General features: G+C 42.0%; 1 protein-coding gene across 2 annotated transcripts in view; it reads right to left on the reverse strand.

Annotated features, from left to right (window-relative positions):
• Positions 1-36: 36 nt before the first annotated feature.
• cpx (synaptic transmission protein complexin) overlaps positions 37-19,914 on the reverse strand; it is a 474,092-nt gene continuing 454,214 nt past the window's right edge. For both annotated transcript variants that reach the window (XM_031987227.2, XM_031987228.2), the window contains 2 exons: positions 16,991-17,120; positions 37-14,540 (listed from right to left, as the gene is read on the reverse strand). In XM_031987227.2, the coding sequence (XP_031843087.1) occupies positions 14,464-14,540; positions 16,991-17,120 (207 nt within the window). In that variant the 3' untranslated portion in view covers positions 37-14,463. The remainder of the gene's footprint in view (positions 14,541-16,990; positions 17,121-19,914) is intronic.

Here is a 19,914-nt window from a genome sequence, read left to right on the forward strand (position 1 = left end):
GGATGAGAGGGGTCGACAAAGAATCAAGCAACGAGGTTTGGTAACACGATTGACTTTTATTACATTTTTTTCCATTTTTTAGAACTAAATAACATAAACGCATATTTCTGGTTAATTCACTTCTTGTTTATTTATTACTCGTAGTATTACTATCGGTATTAAGAGCTAATAACGACGAGGCGCGCCCCTAAAAATGTTTTCCCTCCCTCGCGTGGTTTCGTTCGCTTTCAATTTTATTGATTTTTTTTTCTATTTTACGTTTCGCGCGTGGCTTTTGTTTCCGCTTTTCGTTCGTCTCAGTTTGCTTCTTGTTCGTATTATTGTGTTGTCGTTCCTCCTCTCCCGCCGTGAAAGCCGGAAAGAATTATTCTTTCCCTTACTCCGTGCGACGCAGGAAGAGGAAAGCTCGATTTTATCCGTTCTCTTTCACGTTCGCCCCGCTGTTTCCCCTTTTCTCACCTCTCTCGTTTCGTTCGCCGCGATCCCGTTCCCGCTTCGTTAACGTTTCACGCTCGAGCGTCGCGTCCCGGGGCTCCGAGCGACCGAACGCGCCGCGATTTTCCATGAAAATTCGACGGGAGGTTCTCCCCGTTCGGGAAACAATTTCCCTTCGGCTCGCCCGCGTTCGCCGCTCGAAGGGTCCTGGAAAGGGACGGACGCGGGATCTAGAATTCCATGCATTTTTCACGAGCAACCAATGCCCCGGACCAGAGACGGGCAGTGTTTTATTTAAATAATGCCCGCCGGATGGTGTCTCGCGCCAGGAGTTTCTTCCTGCCGCTTAATCCATCCAGAAACAGGATTTTTCTTGAATAATACAGACTTCTCACTGCTACACCGTAGAATAGACGGAAGAATCTATTATTACATTCAAATTATTCGATTATTTCTCCTCAGCTTTTCGTTCTAAATAAAAGAGGATCCTTAAATTTCTAACGCAGCTGAGTTTTAATGCAAACCGTCGAATAAGTCGGTTATTCAGAAGAGATGTTATTTCACTTTGTGATTAATATTCTTCGGTTCGGTGTAAAGTTTCGAAGTACTTCGTTATTATATTGAAAGTTTTTAATACTCCGCTAACGCGATTTTTATTGATTTCAACGCGTTTGTCGGAAGATGGTCTTTCGTTAACGGTAACTGGATAAAGAGAGGAAAGTTCAGCTACCGGGGCTTCTAATGTTTTATTCGTGCCCCGAAAGGTTCCCTTTAACCTGCGGGTTCACCCGTCTCTGGCCGGGACAACGTGTCCAGGGCTGGTTTCACCGTGGGGCTTGCAACCCCTTCCATTCGCGGGCACAGCTACGAAATCGTGTGTCGCACAGTCGTGTCGTATTGTTTGCCTGTGTGGAAACGGTGCTCCGGTGATTATTAACCTTTCACTTGGCACGGTGAACTTTGTTTCGAACGTTCCCTCGCATGCATACCCTTCCTGCCTCAATTACCAAGAAGTATGTAATCACCCTCGATCGACAACGAAATACGCAAGAATTCATTGAATCGCTTTAAAGTTCCACTGTCATTCAAAAAACATTTTCCAATTGAACGGAATTTCTCAAAATTTCTATAAAAATATCAAACTGCGGGTATCAAATTTCATTTTCAAGTAATCATATCTCTCTTTTAACTCGAAGATCAGCATTCCAACATCCATTTCTTAGGTTTATATGAAAAAACAAATAGAAAAAGATTCGAATGCAAGTGGTGCGCTCATAGGTTCTTTTTTGGCAAGACGAAAGGTTAATTTCCACGAGAACACGAGTGTCGATGTGTTCGTGTACCATGTGTCCGTGTACATCCCGTGAACAAGTGGTCGCTTAACGTTCTAGGTTACTTCAGTGTTCATATCAATGTATGCGTGTACGTATACATATACATATATATATATTGTACATAATCTAACAACAATGTAGTATTATCATCATCAATCGTCGACCAATCCGGCGTTTGTCGTTCCATCGCGCCTCTTTCAAACGCCACGCAACATTCCACGCTCAACAACAAACTCGTGCGCGTGTCCCGGTCGCTCGGCCGCACTACGCGCGCATTAAATCCTACGAAATCTTCTCCTTCTTCGTCTTCTTCACCTCTCGCCATTGGTGTCATTCGTTTCTTTAGAAAAAAAAGGAAAAAGAATATTCTACTTTCTTTTTATCCAGCGAGCAAGCTTCGTGCGATCGTCTTCTCCTGTTCGTGAGCTTCTCGCGCAGTGACGAATTTGTTAAACAATCGACACTCCTATAATCTACTGACCAAACATAAGATTCCCCAGTTGAATTTTTGGAACATCATAGAATCGTTCCAAGAGGAACAATTAGTTGTAGTTAATATAGATTATCTTCCTCAGTGGAATATTCGATTCAAACGGTAGAATTTGTAGGGAAATAAGTTTCTTAATTCCGCGAATAAGTGAAATGAACATTCTTTCCCGTTGAATCGAGTGAAAACTTTCGGGAAATCCGTCGCTGCGTCTCGTTTCGTACCGTTTCCCGTGCTTCGAACCTTCCGCGAGATGTTTCGGTCCTCGCTTCACCCTACAATCGATCAACGATTACGATAATTGGTCGATGCGTGAGCGTGCGACACGCAAATTCGAAGCCCACGGTTGCTCCGCCATCTTTTCTTCTCGTTTTTTATTTTCGTAAAAGTTTTCGGTAACCGTAAAGGGAACGCCGAAATGTATTGGGTCGATGTTTCGTTTGTTGCTTTCGTCCGCTTGGTTCGTCCGCGTCGCGCTCCCTTTCAACTCGCCGACGATCATAATCGTTACGTTGACTCTTTCCATTCGCCGGCCACGTGAACCGATTAATCCGCTCCACTCGTCGACGCGTTGCTCGTCCGACCAAGGACTTCTTGCGCGAGGAATGCGCTTCGCAGTTCAACAACGCATCGCAAATTCATGTCGCATCGAGCAAGAAGTCCCGAGTAACAATCTCCGAACCGATTCCGTCGGTTATCCAATAGAATTCTATCGCGTCCCCCCCGGCGTCAAGTTACCTTTAGGATTCTACACTTTAGAAAATGCATTTTTAAGAGCATCGAAACGTTGGTACTTTCGGAATAAAAGAATCGTTCTAGATTCTACCAATGGAATAGGAACACACGAGCCGTCGTTTATCACAGAATCTATTCTTCCCATTTTTCTCACGGATTACTTTTATTCAATATTACGTCGTCGTTTTCGAAGTAAAAATTGGCAGCCAAAGTGTCGAGATATTCCTTTAATTCGTACTGCACCGATTTGCATCGTCTAATTGTTCGTTTCTTCAGGATTCTATGAATCTGAATGAACTTTCTTCGAGTTTTAATTAATCGAAACTGCTCTACGTTTCTTCGAGTACGCTACGCTTATAAAAAATGGCGTTTTTTTGGAGCGTGAAACCGGCACAAGTGGCCAGCGATCGAGATCGTTGACGGGCCGAGTGCGACGCGGTGTGTCTGGTGTGAGTTTCCCCTTTGCCCCAGTGTTTGTTCCATTTTTTTCCGTTTGCTTCTCGTAAAAGACACATATTAGTAGTAGTAAATTACAGGCATCTAGAGTATTGCTTCTCGGTTCAACGAATTCGCGAAGATACCGGGCACGGTACAAGCGTGATCGAAACCTCGTTCCAAAATGGCCGATGACGCAACGCTGCCGCTCGATTCCGCTGAGACAACGATCCTAATTAAAACTCGACGAACGAACATTCCAAAAGGCAAAACGATTTCTTCGCAATCACGGAAATTTCAAAATTCCCGCCCCCAAATTTCCAAAGATAGTATCGAAATGAACACCGTTTTCATTATAAAACCTCATCCCGGAATCTCAATTTCAATTTTCGATTTGGTAATTGGCAAATTAGAAACGAACGCGTTAATCAAACGTGTTTTATAAACGTTTGCTCCGAACGCAATTAATTAGAACCCAGATTGCTCGAGTGAACGTTCGGCGGTATGGAGTATTCGTTAATTACGTTGATTACCGAAATGTTCGCGAAAAAATCGGGAATCTTAATTAGTTGATCGTCGAAATATTGATTAATATTCTAATTATAGAATTCTTCGTCGAACGGCAGCGCGAGCGTCACGGTTCGCAGCAACGCAGCTCTCGCTCGCAAAAATCGCACAAAAGTCCGCTCGAAGGAATACCGGCGTCGCGCAAAAATCACCGAAAAATCCGCGACGAATGGCAGCCGCTGAAGGGAAAATCGTTTTTCCCGCGTGTCGTTCGTTCCCTCGGGACTCTCGCCGATCTCCCTTTCCCTCAACCCTCAGAATCGTCGTGTCCTCCGCGCTCTCTTGTATACAAAGCTAACTTTCTACTTACTTTTTTGTTTTAAACATCGTGGGTTTCATTTATTTCGCCCCGTTTCACGTGGTTCCATTAACCCTTCTATACTCAAGAAACCGATCAATCGTGTTTCATCGGCCAATGAATTAATTACAACCCCGATTCGCGAGCAACTACATTCGCGCTGTTAACTATAATCTCGATTCGCGAGTAATCGCTGTTGTTTTCGATCGTCATCTTGATTCGCGAGCATATTTATCGACAGATTTCAAAGAGATTCTCCCTTAGATCGGAAGAAACGGATGTCGAAACCGAATTTCTATGAATTTCAATTTTCTCTGATTTTTGAAAGGTCGGAAGACCGAGTTGTTGAAGCTAGAAAGGTTAATCAGTGAACTTTCACCGGCGAAACCGCGCGTGTCTCCGTTAAACGGGTCGATGGTCAGGGGTAGCACGTGTAGGGGGATGTTACGGGGTGTTGTTTAAACGCTTATCGCCTAAAAACCGTTTTATTCGTCCTCTCTTCTCGCTCGTTCCTCTCTTTCCCCTTTTTCGTGCTCGTCCGACTCGACGTCGGCCGCTTGATCGCCGCCATTGCCGCGCGATAGATCATAACAACAAGTATGTATTTACGTACGTCGATCTATAATAACGTTTAAAGTTTTATCGATTATTACTTTATAATGCGTTGTGTCGTTGTCTCTGAATTAAATCCGGGTGCTCCATTCGAACGATACAGCGTTCGTTCGCCGTTCGTTCTCGCGGCCTCCGGGGTTCCCTGTCGGCGGCCATTTTGTCGGGGACCCGAGAACATCAAGAATCCCGAGGCCACCGGGAACGATCGGCTTCCGTTCCACATTTCTCATCCGGTTCGTTCCTCTTCGTTCCACTTTTTCGCACGTTCTCCCCTTCGTTTCCCCTCTTTTTTTCGTTCGTTTTCTTCACGCATCGAGGGGTCCGTTAAACGCTAAAACGCGGGTTTTCCATCGGGTCGTCACGCGAGACTATGTACACGGAGGAAAAGAACGTTTTGTCGCGTATCCTGTCGTTGGTCTCCTAACAGGGACTGGGTCAAGGGTCACTGGGGGGTGGTTTCGGCGTAATTATTTATTTCCCTTCTCCTCTTCGTATTTCTAACGCGTTTCTTCTACGGTTCTTCCATTTCGTTCGCCGTTTAATTCGCCGTTTTAAATGCGTCCGATCGTTAAACGCCTAAGAAAGGTCCTTTAAATATCATTTATCATATTATATTATATATATATATATACGTTCGATCGCCGCGCTCGTCTCGTTCCGACGGAATCGATCGGCGATTTCGGTGAACCGTCGAGATATTACGCTAGTCGTATCGGTTTCGAAGCGGGACCAGCGCTGCGCTCGTTTATTTTATTTTTATTCATTTACCAATATTATTATTTTTCTTTTTTTTGGTTTGATTTTCTCGTTTTCTCTCGCCTCTTTCGTTATCGATTAAAGTTCTATCGAAAACACGAATCAAGTTTAGATTTAAGTATCTCGGTTTGTATCACTTGCCACGTGCCGCGTTACAGGCTTAGGGTGGCTTCAGGAGAAATGAGAAAGGGATGAGGATCGGTCGGGGCGCTTCGGCGCGCCGCGGATCGGGGAGAGAACAGTTCCCGTGAGCGTGTGCGGAGAAAGAAATCGGTGAACAAGAGAAAGGTCTCGAGAGTATTCACGCGGGTCGCGGTTCGATTAACCCCTTGCCTCGCGACAGCGAAGATTTTATATAGAATTTAACAAACATAAATATTAAAAAATTCTCGGGGATTCAAATGAAATATTATTCTTCTCTTATCAGTTGTCACACTTTGGAGCAAACTTCGATGTAGAATACGCATAGAATTTTTCTCCCTTTTTCAATAAATCATTAACGACAGAGTAGTTCAGTTGGTCGCAGTTGAGAAATCGATCACAAGGCAAGGGGTTAACGGTTTGGCATTTTTTTTTTCATTGTTCGTTGAACAAACGTTGTCTTTGCATCGAGAGATCGTCGGAAAAACGGCCTGCTCACCCAAAGGTACGGCGAATTTCGAGTTTTCAAGCGAGAATTCGAGTCGCTGGACGAGTGAACGGTGGACAGGAAACATGGCGACAGGAGTTATGTTCCGAATCGGTTGGTTTAGACGAGAAATCTGTTGTTCGTCTGGTTAATCGAATTTTCGAGAGAAAGAGGAGAGAATGTTAGCAGTATCCTTGGTGTTTCGTGAGACTTTTTGGCTAACCGAATGTCAGACATTCATTTTACCATCGAATGTTCAGAAGACTTTAAATAAGTATACTTCGGAATGTTTAATTTTGTTTATTCATCACGCCATTTCGATGTCCATTCTTCATCCGTCGGTTTAACAGAAAAAACAGCAGGAACACGCTTGAACAACGAGCAATCGCTTGCACGTGGATTAAAGTAACACGAAACTAAAGGCACAGAAGCTTTTTAATCAGTTTGTCAGAGTTTACATATGTGTGTGTCTCCGTGTGTATGTGTGTACTTGTGTATATATATATATATAGAGCATCGTTAACAATATATATGTATTTGTATATATCCATTAAGAAACGATCAAGAAAGAGGAGAACAGAATCGTGCTAAGTTTTTGTCAGCTGTGTGACGGTGAAACATCGACTAGACAACGCGACGAACAACATCCATGCTGATATCACATCGAGAAACAACAACGACACACGACATTAATCAGCTTGTAAGTTTTAACGGTAGCGACGACAACAAGATTCCAAGTTTCCATTGTGTTTCTCCCTGTTTTTTTTTTCCTTTCCTCGTACAATTTTTCCAACTTCGATCGAGTCGTCGCGACGTTTTCTCTGCGGATTCTTTGTTTAAGAGTACGCTTTTTAGGGGGCGGGGGGGCACATCGAGCAGGTACGTCGAAAGAGAAAAAGTTGCTACGATCGTGAAACCAGAGCGAAACAGTTGGAGGAAAAGTTAGAGAGAAAGAGAGGTGGATCAGAGAGATAGAGGAAAAGAGAGAGAGACAGAGAGACAGACAGACAGAGAGCGTAAGTAAGGAACAGCAAAACACAGTTTCTACAGAGCTACACATCGCTGGCTGCTAGATAGTAGTTTAAGCGGTTTCAAGTTCGAAGTTGTCGGTATAATTTGATGTCGAGTTTAATTACTTTCCTTCTGTTAGTCGTGATAATGAGACACGGGCCGATGGCGCCTCACCGTCGGCCCGAAGACGTTCCTGTTCGAGCGTTTCAACTTTCACGATCCCCTCTTTGAAGGGTCGCCCTCGATCGTGAACTCTTCGTCCACGAAGCTACTTTAACCCTTTGCACTCGGCAAGCGACTAACTGTCGCCACTTTCTTTGATACAGTGTAACTATAAGATTCGATAGTTTAAACGTGGAACATTATAAAATAATTCTGTCCATTGATTCGTGTTACTTCTATTTAATAAGATCAATGGTCGAATTGATACTTCGTTAGAAATGAATGATTGTATGTAAGGGATAAACTTTCGAGCACAAAGGGTCAACGAAACGCTGTATTCTCGCATCCGTTTCGCGAAACGTAGCCCGCGAGCTACCGGGCGTCATTATCATCGTTAAATCATCGTCGTCATCATTCTCAAACCTTCCTTTCTCTTTGCTACGAATTCATGTACATATATAGTGTTTCTTTTATAATTCTTTGGATTAATTATTGAGTAATTGACTTGAAGTGTGTATCGAGTAAGAGTCGTACGGGAGAATCAGAGGCTGCGAGACGGTTTACTTGGATCCGATTGGCCGGGAACGCTAGGAACGGAGGGGGGAGGGCGTGGTCCATGAGTCAAGGACCAATCGCTATGCGAGGAATCGGCGCGGGTGCTCTCGGAAGCTTCGCGCGGACAGAGAAAGCCTGACTTCGGTTACGCTCCTCGGAAATCGGTTCTTACATCGTTATCTCGTCACTAGACGCTGGATCTTATGCATTTGCAGTAAACACGAGTGCATAGAGTAGAAAATAAACCAATATCCGATTTAATTATTATCTTCAAATTATTCAAACTTAAAGGAACAACGTAGCTTCTACTTAAATCTTACTTTATTCGATTTGGAATACTTTTATTCTGCATAAAGATCTGTTGTCCGCTACACTGCCATTCAAAAATTTGAAATACTGTCATTTCTATATAAATAACATACTTCTTAAACAATTAACTTTTCATTGAAAATATTATTTTATTATAACAACGAAGGTGTGCCAGGTTCGAATTGAATTTGAAATTGGAGTTGCCTGAAAGTAACGAAACGATAGAAATTTGGGTACAGTGTTTCTCAAAGTTTTCGAATGGCAGCATGCAAACGTTTCTTAATAAATTTCCGAGGATCGCCGGTCAAGGAAAAGCCATAGAGAAGTGTCCAACCAACGACATCGACAGACAAGAGAGAGAGAGACGTCTAGCATGCACGTCGAAACACCAGAGTTGCCTCGTATATTTTTCTTCTTTTACACTTGTTCTCGCTAACATTCGTTTTCTACTTGTTCCGCGCGGAGTCGCGCGACTCCGCGATTCGACAACGTGTTCCTCGGCTTTCCGCCGCGTCCGGCTCGACTTCCAATCATTGCTCATCCGCTTCGAGGGACCGAGGGAAAAAAATTCAACGATTAACGTATAGAAACTCGAGTCTCTTCGAAAGTTGTCCGGTCGATTTTTCAGCTGATTCCAGAAAGCCGTGGACCCGGGACTCCCCGTTGGAAGTTCTCGGTTTGCTTTTCGCGGACAAACAGCCGGCGAGTGGCGTTTCCGCTGGAAAAAGTTCCGACTGTCGTTGCAGCCTCTCCTTCGTCCACGGCTCCTTCGGGCAAGTTTGTTTCACGGGAATCGGGGAATCGCCGGAGGAATGAGCACTCGGTTTTCCAATTACGTCTAATTTAACTTACAAATTTACTCCGCCTCGCGGTGATTCTTTTGTAATCGAATTTTGAACAATTTCGTAATCAAACTTTCGTTAATACTGCAGCGAAATTTTCGTCAATGCAATCAAGCTTCGATTAATTCTATAGTCAAACGTTCGCCAATTTCGTGATTAAGCTTCGGCCAGTATAGCAGAATTTCCCTCAATCTCGTAATCAAAAGTTTGATTAATTCCATAACTGGATTTTTATCAAATTTCGATTTCACGATCGGAAGTTCAATCCTTTCGTCTCATTTCTCCTTCGAATCGAACTGCGCTCGATCCGGTGCACAATTTATCCTCGCTCGAATCTTTTTACTCCGGCGATTACACCGTGGCAATCGAACGATCAATCGAACGACGAGAATCTCCCGCGGAACACGTGATCTCGCAAAATCGCGCGGCTCGCGAAACAGAATCGTCGACGCCTAGCAGGTGCGCACACTTACATCGAGAAACGGGAACAGAGTGAACGGTGACGGCACACGGAAAGCTGACATGCGTTTAATCGTACAGCGAAAACACGTATTTTAATCATCCTTAGTTATCATCTACCATATCGTTTGTATTTATTTCTTTTTTTTTTGTATTTTCTCGATTTTTCTCTTTGTGGATAGAAGGCCCTCCGACTTCTGAATTTTCATCGGCTGTCGCTGTCCCCATTTGTTTTCGTTCGTTTCCGTTCAACAGAACCATAGATTCTTGAGTTCTTTTCTTTGCTTTTTTTCTGTTTGTTTTCGGCGCGTGTACACTTGGTCGAGAAACTTTCCTCTCTCGGGTTCGAACGATCGAGGTGTCTCAGCTTCTGAGTGCTGTAGAGTGCGTGCGTGTCCGGAGAATCTCGAGTGTCCGCGAAGAAATTCGAAAAATTGTTTCTCAGTGTTTGAATATAATGTCGAGAGAGAGAAAGAGAGAGAGAGAAATAGACAGGTAGACAGACAGACAGACAGACAGACAGGCAGACAGAGAAATAGAGAAGAGTGAGTGACATATATATATGTATAGAGAGAGAGAGAGAGAGAGAAAGAGAAAGAGAGAAATTGAAGAAGAATTTGAATGGTGAACAGGATACAAGAATAGACGTATGAGCGTTTTCCTTTTTTTTTTTCTTCGTTTCTTTTGTTTAAGAACGATATCGAACATAAAGAAGTACACTTTCGTATTTCGATCTTGCCATTTTGTTCGTACAAAAAACGGTTTTCAATCATCATCTAGATCGCGTTTAACTGTCCCTATACATATACCAACTCAAAGAACTTTCGTTTACGCAAATATATATATATATGCATGTTTATGTATATACATGTATATATATGCACTCGTATATTATATCGTTACGTATAAATATAGAGTTTCGATTAACGTAGAATTCTTAAATTCCAGGAGAGTCAAAATTCTCAGTCTCTTCGATGCGAAGACCATATATATCCGGATCGAAGGAGCGAGAAACGTGTTCTCAACGAAATTTCCTCGTGATCTGCGTCGACGCGACGGTAAGCGAAATCCTTTCTAACGTGTTTCTAGACTCTTCGGTTTCTTTTCCCTGTCTTTCCTTTTTTTTTTGTTTTTGTTTCGTTTGTTTCTTATCGTCGCCGTTATAAATACGACGTTCGGATTTTTTCCGGGGATTTTCCTTTCTCTTTCTTTTCTCTTGGCTTCTATTTCTGTATATGTATAAGGCTCGCGTTTTCGATTGCCGGCAGTCGATGCTCTGTCCACCCCCGTACGGTCGCGGATTGTTCTATCGATGGCGATGGATTTTTATTGGTACCTCTGGATTCCGATGGATTTTGCACGGCTAACGTTGCGAACTATTTTGCAGCTCATTCGCGGTTCGGGAGAAGCTTGTTCACGTTGGGGTCTTTGGAAGTCCGGTGATCTACAGTTTCGGTGAAAACGTTGCCTTTTGTTGAAATTTGAATGGTTAAGTATGTGTAATATGAGGAGAGTGATTATTACGCCGATAATTGTGAAAGTAGTTTGAATTTTGTATTAGTTCGAAGGCTTTCGAGACTATCAAGACTCTCCAGTCTTTCTAATCTTTCAAATCTTTCAAGACTTTCGAGACTATTAAGACTTTCAAGACTTTCAAGACTTTCCAATTTTTCAAACCTCTCAAATCTTTCAAGTTTTTCGAGAATTTTGAGACTTTCTAGACTTTCTAGACTTTCCAATTTTCCAAATCTTTCAAATCCTTCAAGACTTCCAAGGTCCCCCAATCGTCCAAAGTTCCCAAGTCTCCGAAGACTCGACAACTTCCAAATCATTCACGACTTCCAACACCTTTCGCCCTAAACAACTCGAAACTGGAATGCGATTTCCTCGTAAATTTGCGTCACGGGCACCAGCCATCACCATCGACCGAGCAACGATCGGCGAAACCGATTTCCGGTAACACCTGAAACTTCGTTCCTCCCCGTAGACACGGCCAACCCTTCGCCCCGCGAGACATCACGATCATTCACGAACGAACACATAAATCCGCGATCTCTATTTCTCTGTTTCTCTTCCTCCCCTTCGTCATCTTCGCTAAAACGATTTAACCTACTAGTACGATAACACTTGGATAGAAACGCACCGTATAAACGTGAAAGAAAGGCATATATCTTTGTATTTTTCGTTTGCTATTCATTATCTACCCCTCTCGCGGCAGAGTCAGTGCTGCTCGTTCTCGCCTAGTCGGCCAACTTCGAGTCTTCCGCTTCCTCTCTCTCTCTGTTCAACGTTCCCATCCGTTTCCATCATCTCCATTCTCAACGTTTCTCATCGCAGCGTCTCCTTTTTCGTCCCGGTCAGGTGTTACGCGTCTCGTCTGCGAATCGATCGCCAGTTTCGACCTGTTAACCGACGAAAACGAATCGACTAACGTCATCACCTCTCAATACACCCTTCCCATTGATCAACGAGTTCGATAATGAATTCAATCGTATCAAACTTCCATTTAATTCCTTCCTGTTCGCTGTCGTTCCTGTATCACGAACCATTAATTCATTCTACCAATTTTCGCAATTGTTCGTTTTAACGTTCGTTCAATAGAAATTCGAATTGTTTCAGTAATAGATTCTATTTTAACGTTCGGCGAAGTTTCGAATTATTTGAATAACCATCGGTTTTAGTGTCGTTACGAATTTGATTGTTTTGTTACTTTGGTCATTCTATCTTGTGAATGACAAATCGGCAGGTTAACAGGCGAAAGTAAATCGAATCTCGGACGGAAGGGAGAGCAAGGGCCGCCGGTGTTCACTCGTGTGTTCCTCGTGTCTGTGTCTGTGTGTTCGAATGTAACGTTTCATTTATTTATTTATTTTATTCTGTGTTCTCTCTCGGCGGTCCTTCGTCGTTCACTATCGCGTTGTTGGCTCCTCGGTCACTTGACCCTGAGTTTCTCGTGGCCCTCGATCCTTGCCTCGACTTGGCTTCGTTTATTTGTTCATCTCTTCTTCTTTCATCCCTCTTCGTTCCCTCGTTTCGTTCTTTTCTTATCCAATCTTCTTCTTCTTCTTCTTCTTCTTCTTCTCCTTCGTCTGCTTCTTTTTTTTTCTAATAATTTTCGTCCTCGGACGATCATTTGTTTTCGCTTTTTTCCTCTCTCTAAAAATACAAACGTTCAAATGGTAACAATAATAAGAACAATGACCGTGGTACAATAAACTATGAATCAATTAATCCGTAACTGGCAATAATCAATCAATAATAAATACAATGAACTCCCTCCATTCGGATCTCTCCATTTTTTGTTTCGGGGCAGAACTTCCCCCTCGATTTCTCATATGAACAGCCGTCGAACGAACTAGTACACTACTACGTAACTCTGCTACCGGTAGGTTAGGTTGCCACTTTTTTTATCTTTAATTAGTATTTTTTTCCTTTTTTCGTACGTTTTGCCATTTTTTACCGCTAAACTCGAAAAATCCGCTAGAAACTTAATCGCTAGGGGTGGTTGGTTTTTCCTCTCAGTTTTACGTCTTCGTTATTACTTTTTATTTAATCCTGTGGTTGTGTTTTGTTTTTTGGTTTTTTACTTTTTCTTGCTTCTTTGCTGTAACTCGTTTCGCTTGTAACTCTTTTTTTTTTTCTTTTACCCCCTTTTCCTTTCTCTTCTTACTCGTGTATGTATATGTTTATGTATATATATTTATAATTTATATTTATATTCATATTTATATATTTATACTTTTTTTTTCATTTATTTATATTTATATGTATAAGTTATATTTATATGCACGCGCCCTTCGACTGCTCACGTGTCTCGTCCGCGCCGCGGTCTTCTTACGATCCATAACTCTTCGATCCATTCGTTGCTGCGATCGTTTTCGACGCGACCCATCAACGAAAACATCGCTTCGTTTATTCGTCGATCTGCTTCTTGATGGTTTCCCCTTTGTCCATCGAATCGTAGGGCGCAAACGATCATTCCTCGTCCTAGCGTCTGTCTTGCAGCTCTCTTCGTCCGGTCTTCGTCGATGACTTCCGGTTTCCTCCTTTTACTCAACCCTCACTCTCTCTTTCCCATTCTTCGAAGTTTCATCGAACAATCCCCTCGATTTTCCCACTGTACTCGTAAACGATCCACTCCCTTATTTCCTTTTAACTCATAGCTTACTCATTCCCATTCAACAATTCCCGGTGTCTACCAAATCCACCTTCAACCAAACCTTGAAGTCCAAACCTTCTGTCAATTTCATCTTCCATTCCAACAAACGAGTCTCTGCCTTCGAATAGGCAAGAATTCCTCTGTCCATTCTCAAAGAATCTCCTATATCCTCTACAATCATCGAACTATCCCTTCCATTCAAAACCTCCCCAAAATTCTCCTTAAAACCATCTTCAAAGATTCCTCTCTAATATCATCCCTAAAACCGTCCGAAATCTTCGAAGATCCTCGAAGATCGTTACATTGAATCCTGAAGGAACACCGGAGAGTATCTCGCCGCGTGTTTCCAGTTTCCGCGTTTCGTTTCCCTTGTTTTCTACGAGTCAATCGGAATCTGGGATCGATCGTTGCTCGAGCAACGACGAAGACGGGGACAAAGGAAGCGCTGCCGCTGTCGCTGGTGTTGTCGTTGCCGCTGGCGTATTCCCGGTTGTCGTTTGATCGTTGTTTCCCTTTCTCCTCGGCTTTCTCGACACGTGGTCGGGTCTGGTTCGTTCTTGTTCCGTCGTTCCGCGTGGTGTCGTAGGGGCTGAGAGGCGGATGCGGATGCGGACGCGGGCCCGGCGACACACGGTGCCACCGCCGCCGCTCACCGACCGCTTCTGGGGTGCAGGTAGGCTTATTGGAGTTCGCATTTACCTTCCAGTACTTGCGCTTTGATGTCTTGTATATGCGTGTCTAACGCGTTCCTGATTTCTGGAACAGAGAGATTGATGGGGGCTTTCACATTTGTTTCGAGACTGAACATGCGAACCGTCTCTTTCAACCCTAATCGGACCACGGTGTGACTTCGAGTCGCGTTTGAACTTTTTACTGGGCAATTAAAATAAGAAAATTGACGTTGAATTAAAATATTTAGTAACACAAGTAGCTAGATAATAGTAAATACCAAAACATTGATAATTATTTCAAATACTATTAGCCTTTAATATTAAGGGATAAATTTTAGTATAAAATGCTCGAAATTCTCGTGGCAGTCAACGTGTCAACCCTTTGCACTCGGAAGTATTTCGTTAGAAATACTTAACGTTTTCTAACTAGACACAGACGGTATTTTTTAAATTAACTCAAAGAAAGATTGCAAGTGAATTTATAAACAAAGATTTTATTCCAATATTTCACACACCGATGCATTATATACAGTTGAATATTCAATATCAAATTTTATAGTTTTACTAATAATAATTTAATAATTATTCGCATTTCCAACAGTTTTTTCGAGCTTTTAAAATTTAAACCCTATAAACAAAAATAATAGCACTTTAATCATTCCTTTTATTCTCATAAGACTGAGAGTCACATCGTGGTATGATTCGTTGTAAGAACACGTGGTACTATTAGGGTTAAAAGTGGCTTGATTAAAGAAAAACAGTTCCCAATTGCTACATTACTTTAGTTAACATTCTTTTAATTAACCAATTGTGTGAATCGTAGACTGGAACACGTTTTCTTTAATAAAAATGTAATGCTTCTGTCATGCACAATTTTTCATAATTAAATCGTACCGGAAATAAGTAATATGTTGAGTAATATATATTAAATTGTTACTATAATAGAATTTCATTATTCTCTTTTTTAAACACTCCGGCTGACAGCTTTCGAACATGCAGAATTATTTATTATACAGAACCTTAAGTTTTATTTGATGCTTTTATTGACAATATCCAACACTCATTGCAATTCTAGACACGATGGGTAGCATTTATCGTTTTTATGTCAATATTCGTGAGCCAACTAAAGCAATCATTTCGATTATCGAGAATAATAGAGTTTCTATTTTCGTATTCGGGAACAAATTGAAACGAACACATTAGTCACGAAAACCAATACACAATAATAGAGTAATAGAGTTTCCAATGGAACGGGGGAACGTATTTATTTTGAATAATGGAAGCAGCGTGGCGCAAGTCGAATTTCAGCCCGGAAACCGAGCCAAGGGGTAGCGATGTTTGATTTCTAGCCTCGGCTCGTTAACCCTTCATCGATCACCGCCGTGCCGCCATCGCCGCATTAATTCGTCAGAGACAGCTACTCTCTCAGGGTGCGCCGTGAATTTGCGGCCTTTCACTCCTAACCCCGTTCCACGGTCCTCTAACCGTGTCCCCTGTCCTCGAGGAACAGGATTCTAGCTGGTATTTGTCAATAAACTCAGCTTCCGCTGTCCAATCCGCTCGGAACACCGTGTATAAATCGAAATTCGAACGAAATTCGAATTGTCTTGGTGATAATAAGTTTTACTTTTGATTCTAATCTCAGTTCGGCGAAGATTCGAATTGTTTTGACCCTTTGCACTCGAGAGGTGACTATTATAATATTATAAAACTATCATAAAATTTGATATTTAATATTATACTCCGTACAATGTGTAAATTTCAGAAATATTGAAATAAAATATCTTTGTTCCTCAATGTACGTGTGATTTCGGGTTAGTTTTACAAAATATCGTCTTTGTCTTATCAGAAAATGTGAAAATATTTCTATCGAAAAACTTCCAAGTGCAAAGGGTTAATAACCATCAGTTATGATTATTTCCTTTCTTCGCTCATTGCTAGTACGTACATCGTGTATAATTTTCGAAATTTCATTGCCGACACTTGATTGATACTTTCTGTACAATTAATAATATCAAATTTCCCGGCTTTCCTCGAATCAATCAGTTTGTCAAATGAAAACAGCTTAATTATCGAACAATCTTGTTTGGTATCTATAATAACCAATTTACAAATGGAAATAATGGCGCGGTGAATTTAAATTATCAGGAATTGTGTTGATTTCATTGCGATTGTGAAAGGGGCGATGCCCATAATATTGAACTTAATCTGTCGCTAATTGTCGGAGGATAATGACAAGGTATTTCGATGTATGGATAGAGATAATGGACTAGTCCATTAGTTTACACGATTAGCCGGTCTCGAGAAGACGAACAAGACGAATGAAATAAATTTAATTATTAAAGACTGTTAACAGGATGAAATTAATAGGGAAGTGTCTAATATGAAAACAAAAATGACAAACGAAAATATAATAGAATATTTAATGTACAAATGAAGATAATGAAACTTCCGAGTGAAATTATCAGACCTTCGGCTGGCAACTACTTAATTGCCGATAAGGAATCGACTTAATGGCTGAACAAATATACGTACTGGTAATCTCGTCCTCGTCCTCCGCTTCAGCTTCCGCGGCCAGCTCCTCCGGCGTCTTTTTCTTACGCATCAGAGGATTAGGCTCCTCCTGGGTCGCTTCCTGCACTTCCTCTCGTTTCTTTATGTTATACTGGAATCGAACAAAGGGAACGGATTCAATAAACTACGGACCGATGGAGCCAACGAATTCAACAACTCCCATACAGTCTCAAAAAGCCCGTGGTCAACAACAGAACCAAACACTCACAGTAATCTACTCATAACCTCTTTCAAACGAAAACACTTCAAACCTGACGCATCCGTATCATTGCCTCTAAACACAAGAATCCTCCAAACAATGTTCCTCAAAATCATCCTCATAATTGCAGAATAAACTCCGATGAAACATTTCCCATTAGTTCCAGCGTTAATCTCACCATAGATTCACCCCAAACAGGCTCACTCAAGTTCACCCCCATCGATTCCCAAAAGAACAATCCAATGCAAACGAAGTCTTCTCAAGTTTCTCAAGAAAGTCTCTATCCATTTGCAAACCACAATAAAATATTTCCTTGTTACCAATACTCTCTGAAGGTTCACCGACGCCTAGCGACACTTCTCCCGCGGCAGACGGCGCAGACTTTAACGAGATTCCAACTAAAATGAAAGTATGCCGGGGCGGACTTATTAGAGTGAACGGTGGACAATTTATTGGCGTCGCTTAATGGAATCGTTGCGGGCGGGGTTAACAAGGGGCTCGTTTAATATTCATCGATCGGGAGGATTCCGATCGGAACGCTTAGTATCAATAATGGAGCAGTTGCACGCGGGCGCGGGCTGCTGGCGGCGTCGACTCGTTAGACCTCGATAATGCATCGTCCGGCGCCATTGGGACGGATAATTGCCGGCGTAAAACACCGCGCGCTTCTTGAACCGCGGCCATTTCTAGGAATTATCTATCGGGACCGGCCGAGATTCCCAGGTTAATCGAGCAACAAATAGAGTATAGAGACAGACGCCCGCGATCTCTTGGATGCTCCCGATTTCATGGGTTTCCGATGCGAGCCGGTTTTACGAGCAATCTAACCGACGTTTCGGCTCGGATGTGTAGTTCCGATCGTGATTTTAAGTTGAATCACCGCGGATGGAAACTTTTGGGACTGGAATCGCAGGTTTTCGCGTTGATGGCCCAGCTTTCGGGAAGATTGATAGATTAGCTTTTACCCTCCGCTTCGCCGATTTTCCGGCGATCTCTCGGGTAACAGTTATTGGTGTCTGATCGGTTTCAAATTGAAAGCTGTGTGGTATAGTTGCTGATGATAATTATTTAGCTTTCTTTTATTGATAAATATCGGGGGCAATTTTAGAAGAGTACTTGGAGATCGGGACTTTTCAATGTTGCATTATTAAGTAATTGACGAATTTAAAGGGTTGAATTAAAGATTGAAATCGTTTAGAAGCTTCGAAGTTTCAACCCTTTGCGTTTCTTTGCCGAGATACTTTTTAGATAGATTCTATTATGTTATTTTCAATATTAGTAAAAATCGTTTACTCTCTACAAACTACCTATTCTCTACCTATTTTCTCTACAAACTACCTAACTATTTCTTCAAATGCATTTCAAACCGAATATCGTAATGATAAAGTTATCGAGGAAAAAATGCAAAAAAAATTCAGGGTGCAAAAGGTTAATAAATACTATTAATTTCCCATTTCTTCTAACCAACACCTATTAAATAAACAAAAGTCCAAACAAATACTCCAGAGAACACCAAACACCAAAGAAATCCTCTTCTAACTAATTATTTCTTCAAATTCATTTCAGATCGACTATCATAATGATTCAGAATTACCAAGGAAAAGATGCAAAAGAAATTCGAGGTACGAAGGGTTAATGGGAGCAACGTGGCTCATTTACAAGTTTATCGTCGTGTTCCACGACCGTTGATTTGTCTCCGACAGTGGCATGATCCAGAGATCGATCTTTCCGCTGAGCCTAATTTCCACGATTTCCCTAGGCGGTCTCTCGCGACACAAACGACAAGATACCTAGGGCTAAAGCCGCGGTGCTTGGCTGCAAAGTTTTCTCGATACTGCGATACTTGCAACGCGGAAACGCGTCGCAGACGTCTACGGCGGCGACGACGTCGACGACACTATTTCCAAACTTCGTTAACGAGAAAGTTCCGACGGCACGAAGTAACCGAAAGCGACGACCTTCCGTCCCAGGTACGATCTTGCGACGCTGCAGGCGTCCCGGGGTGCCCCGTTACCAGGCACGATGTCTCGTTCGTTAACGAGCCGAAAGGACCGTAAACAGTCCAAGTCGAATCCGTGGACCGACTCGATGATCCTGCTCTTAGATGCTTTACAGTTGGATCTGGGACTTTGTTGTGTCGCTCTGTTGTGCTGCCACTGGGGGTTGGGGGTTGCTTTTTTAGCGAGATTGGCATTTCAGAAAACTGGTTTTTCTTACTGGTGGAAGTAAGTATTTCGAAGAATATTTAGCGCCTTTTTACTGGCGAAAGTTAGTCGGTGAAATAATGGTTATTGCTTTTAGTAATGAACGCCGTTTGAAGTAATGGTTAGTTCTTTTTACTGGTGGAAGGTAACATTTTAAGTAATATTTATTGTATCTTTACTAGTGAAAGTTAGTGCTTGAAATAGTAGTTTCTAGTAGTGACAGTACTTGGAATAATATTGGTTACTTAGTACTTGATAGTACTTGAAATAATACTTATTCCTTCTTAGTAATCGAAGTTACTTGAAATAACACTTCTTACTAATAAAAGTTACCATTTGAAACAGTACTTAGCCCTGTCACTAGTTAAACTTTTAATACACCATTTACTACTTTGTCATTAGTAAAAGTTATCACTTAAGATAACACTTCTCCCTTTCCACTAGCAAAATTCTTGCTTGAAGTACCTATCACAATTTCCTAA

This window comes from Nomia melanderi, chromosome 13 (assembly GCF_051020985.1).
Source record: "Nomia melanderi isolate GNS246 chromosome 13, iyNomMela1, whole genome shotgun sequence".
NCBI classification, from domain to species: domain Eukaryota; kingdom Metazoa; phylum Arthropoda; class Insecta; order Hymenoptera; family Halictidae; genus Nomia; species Nomia melanderi.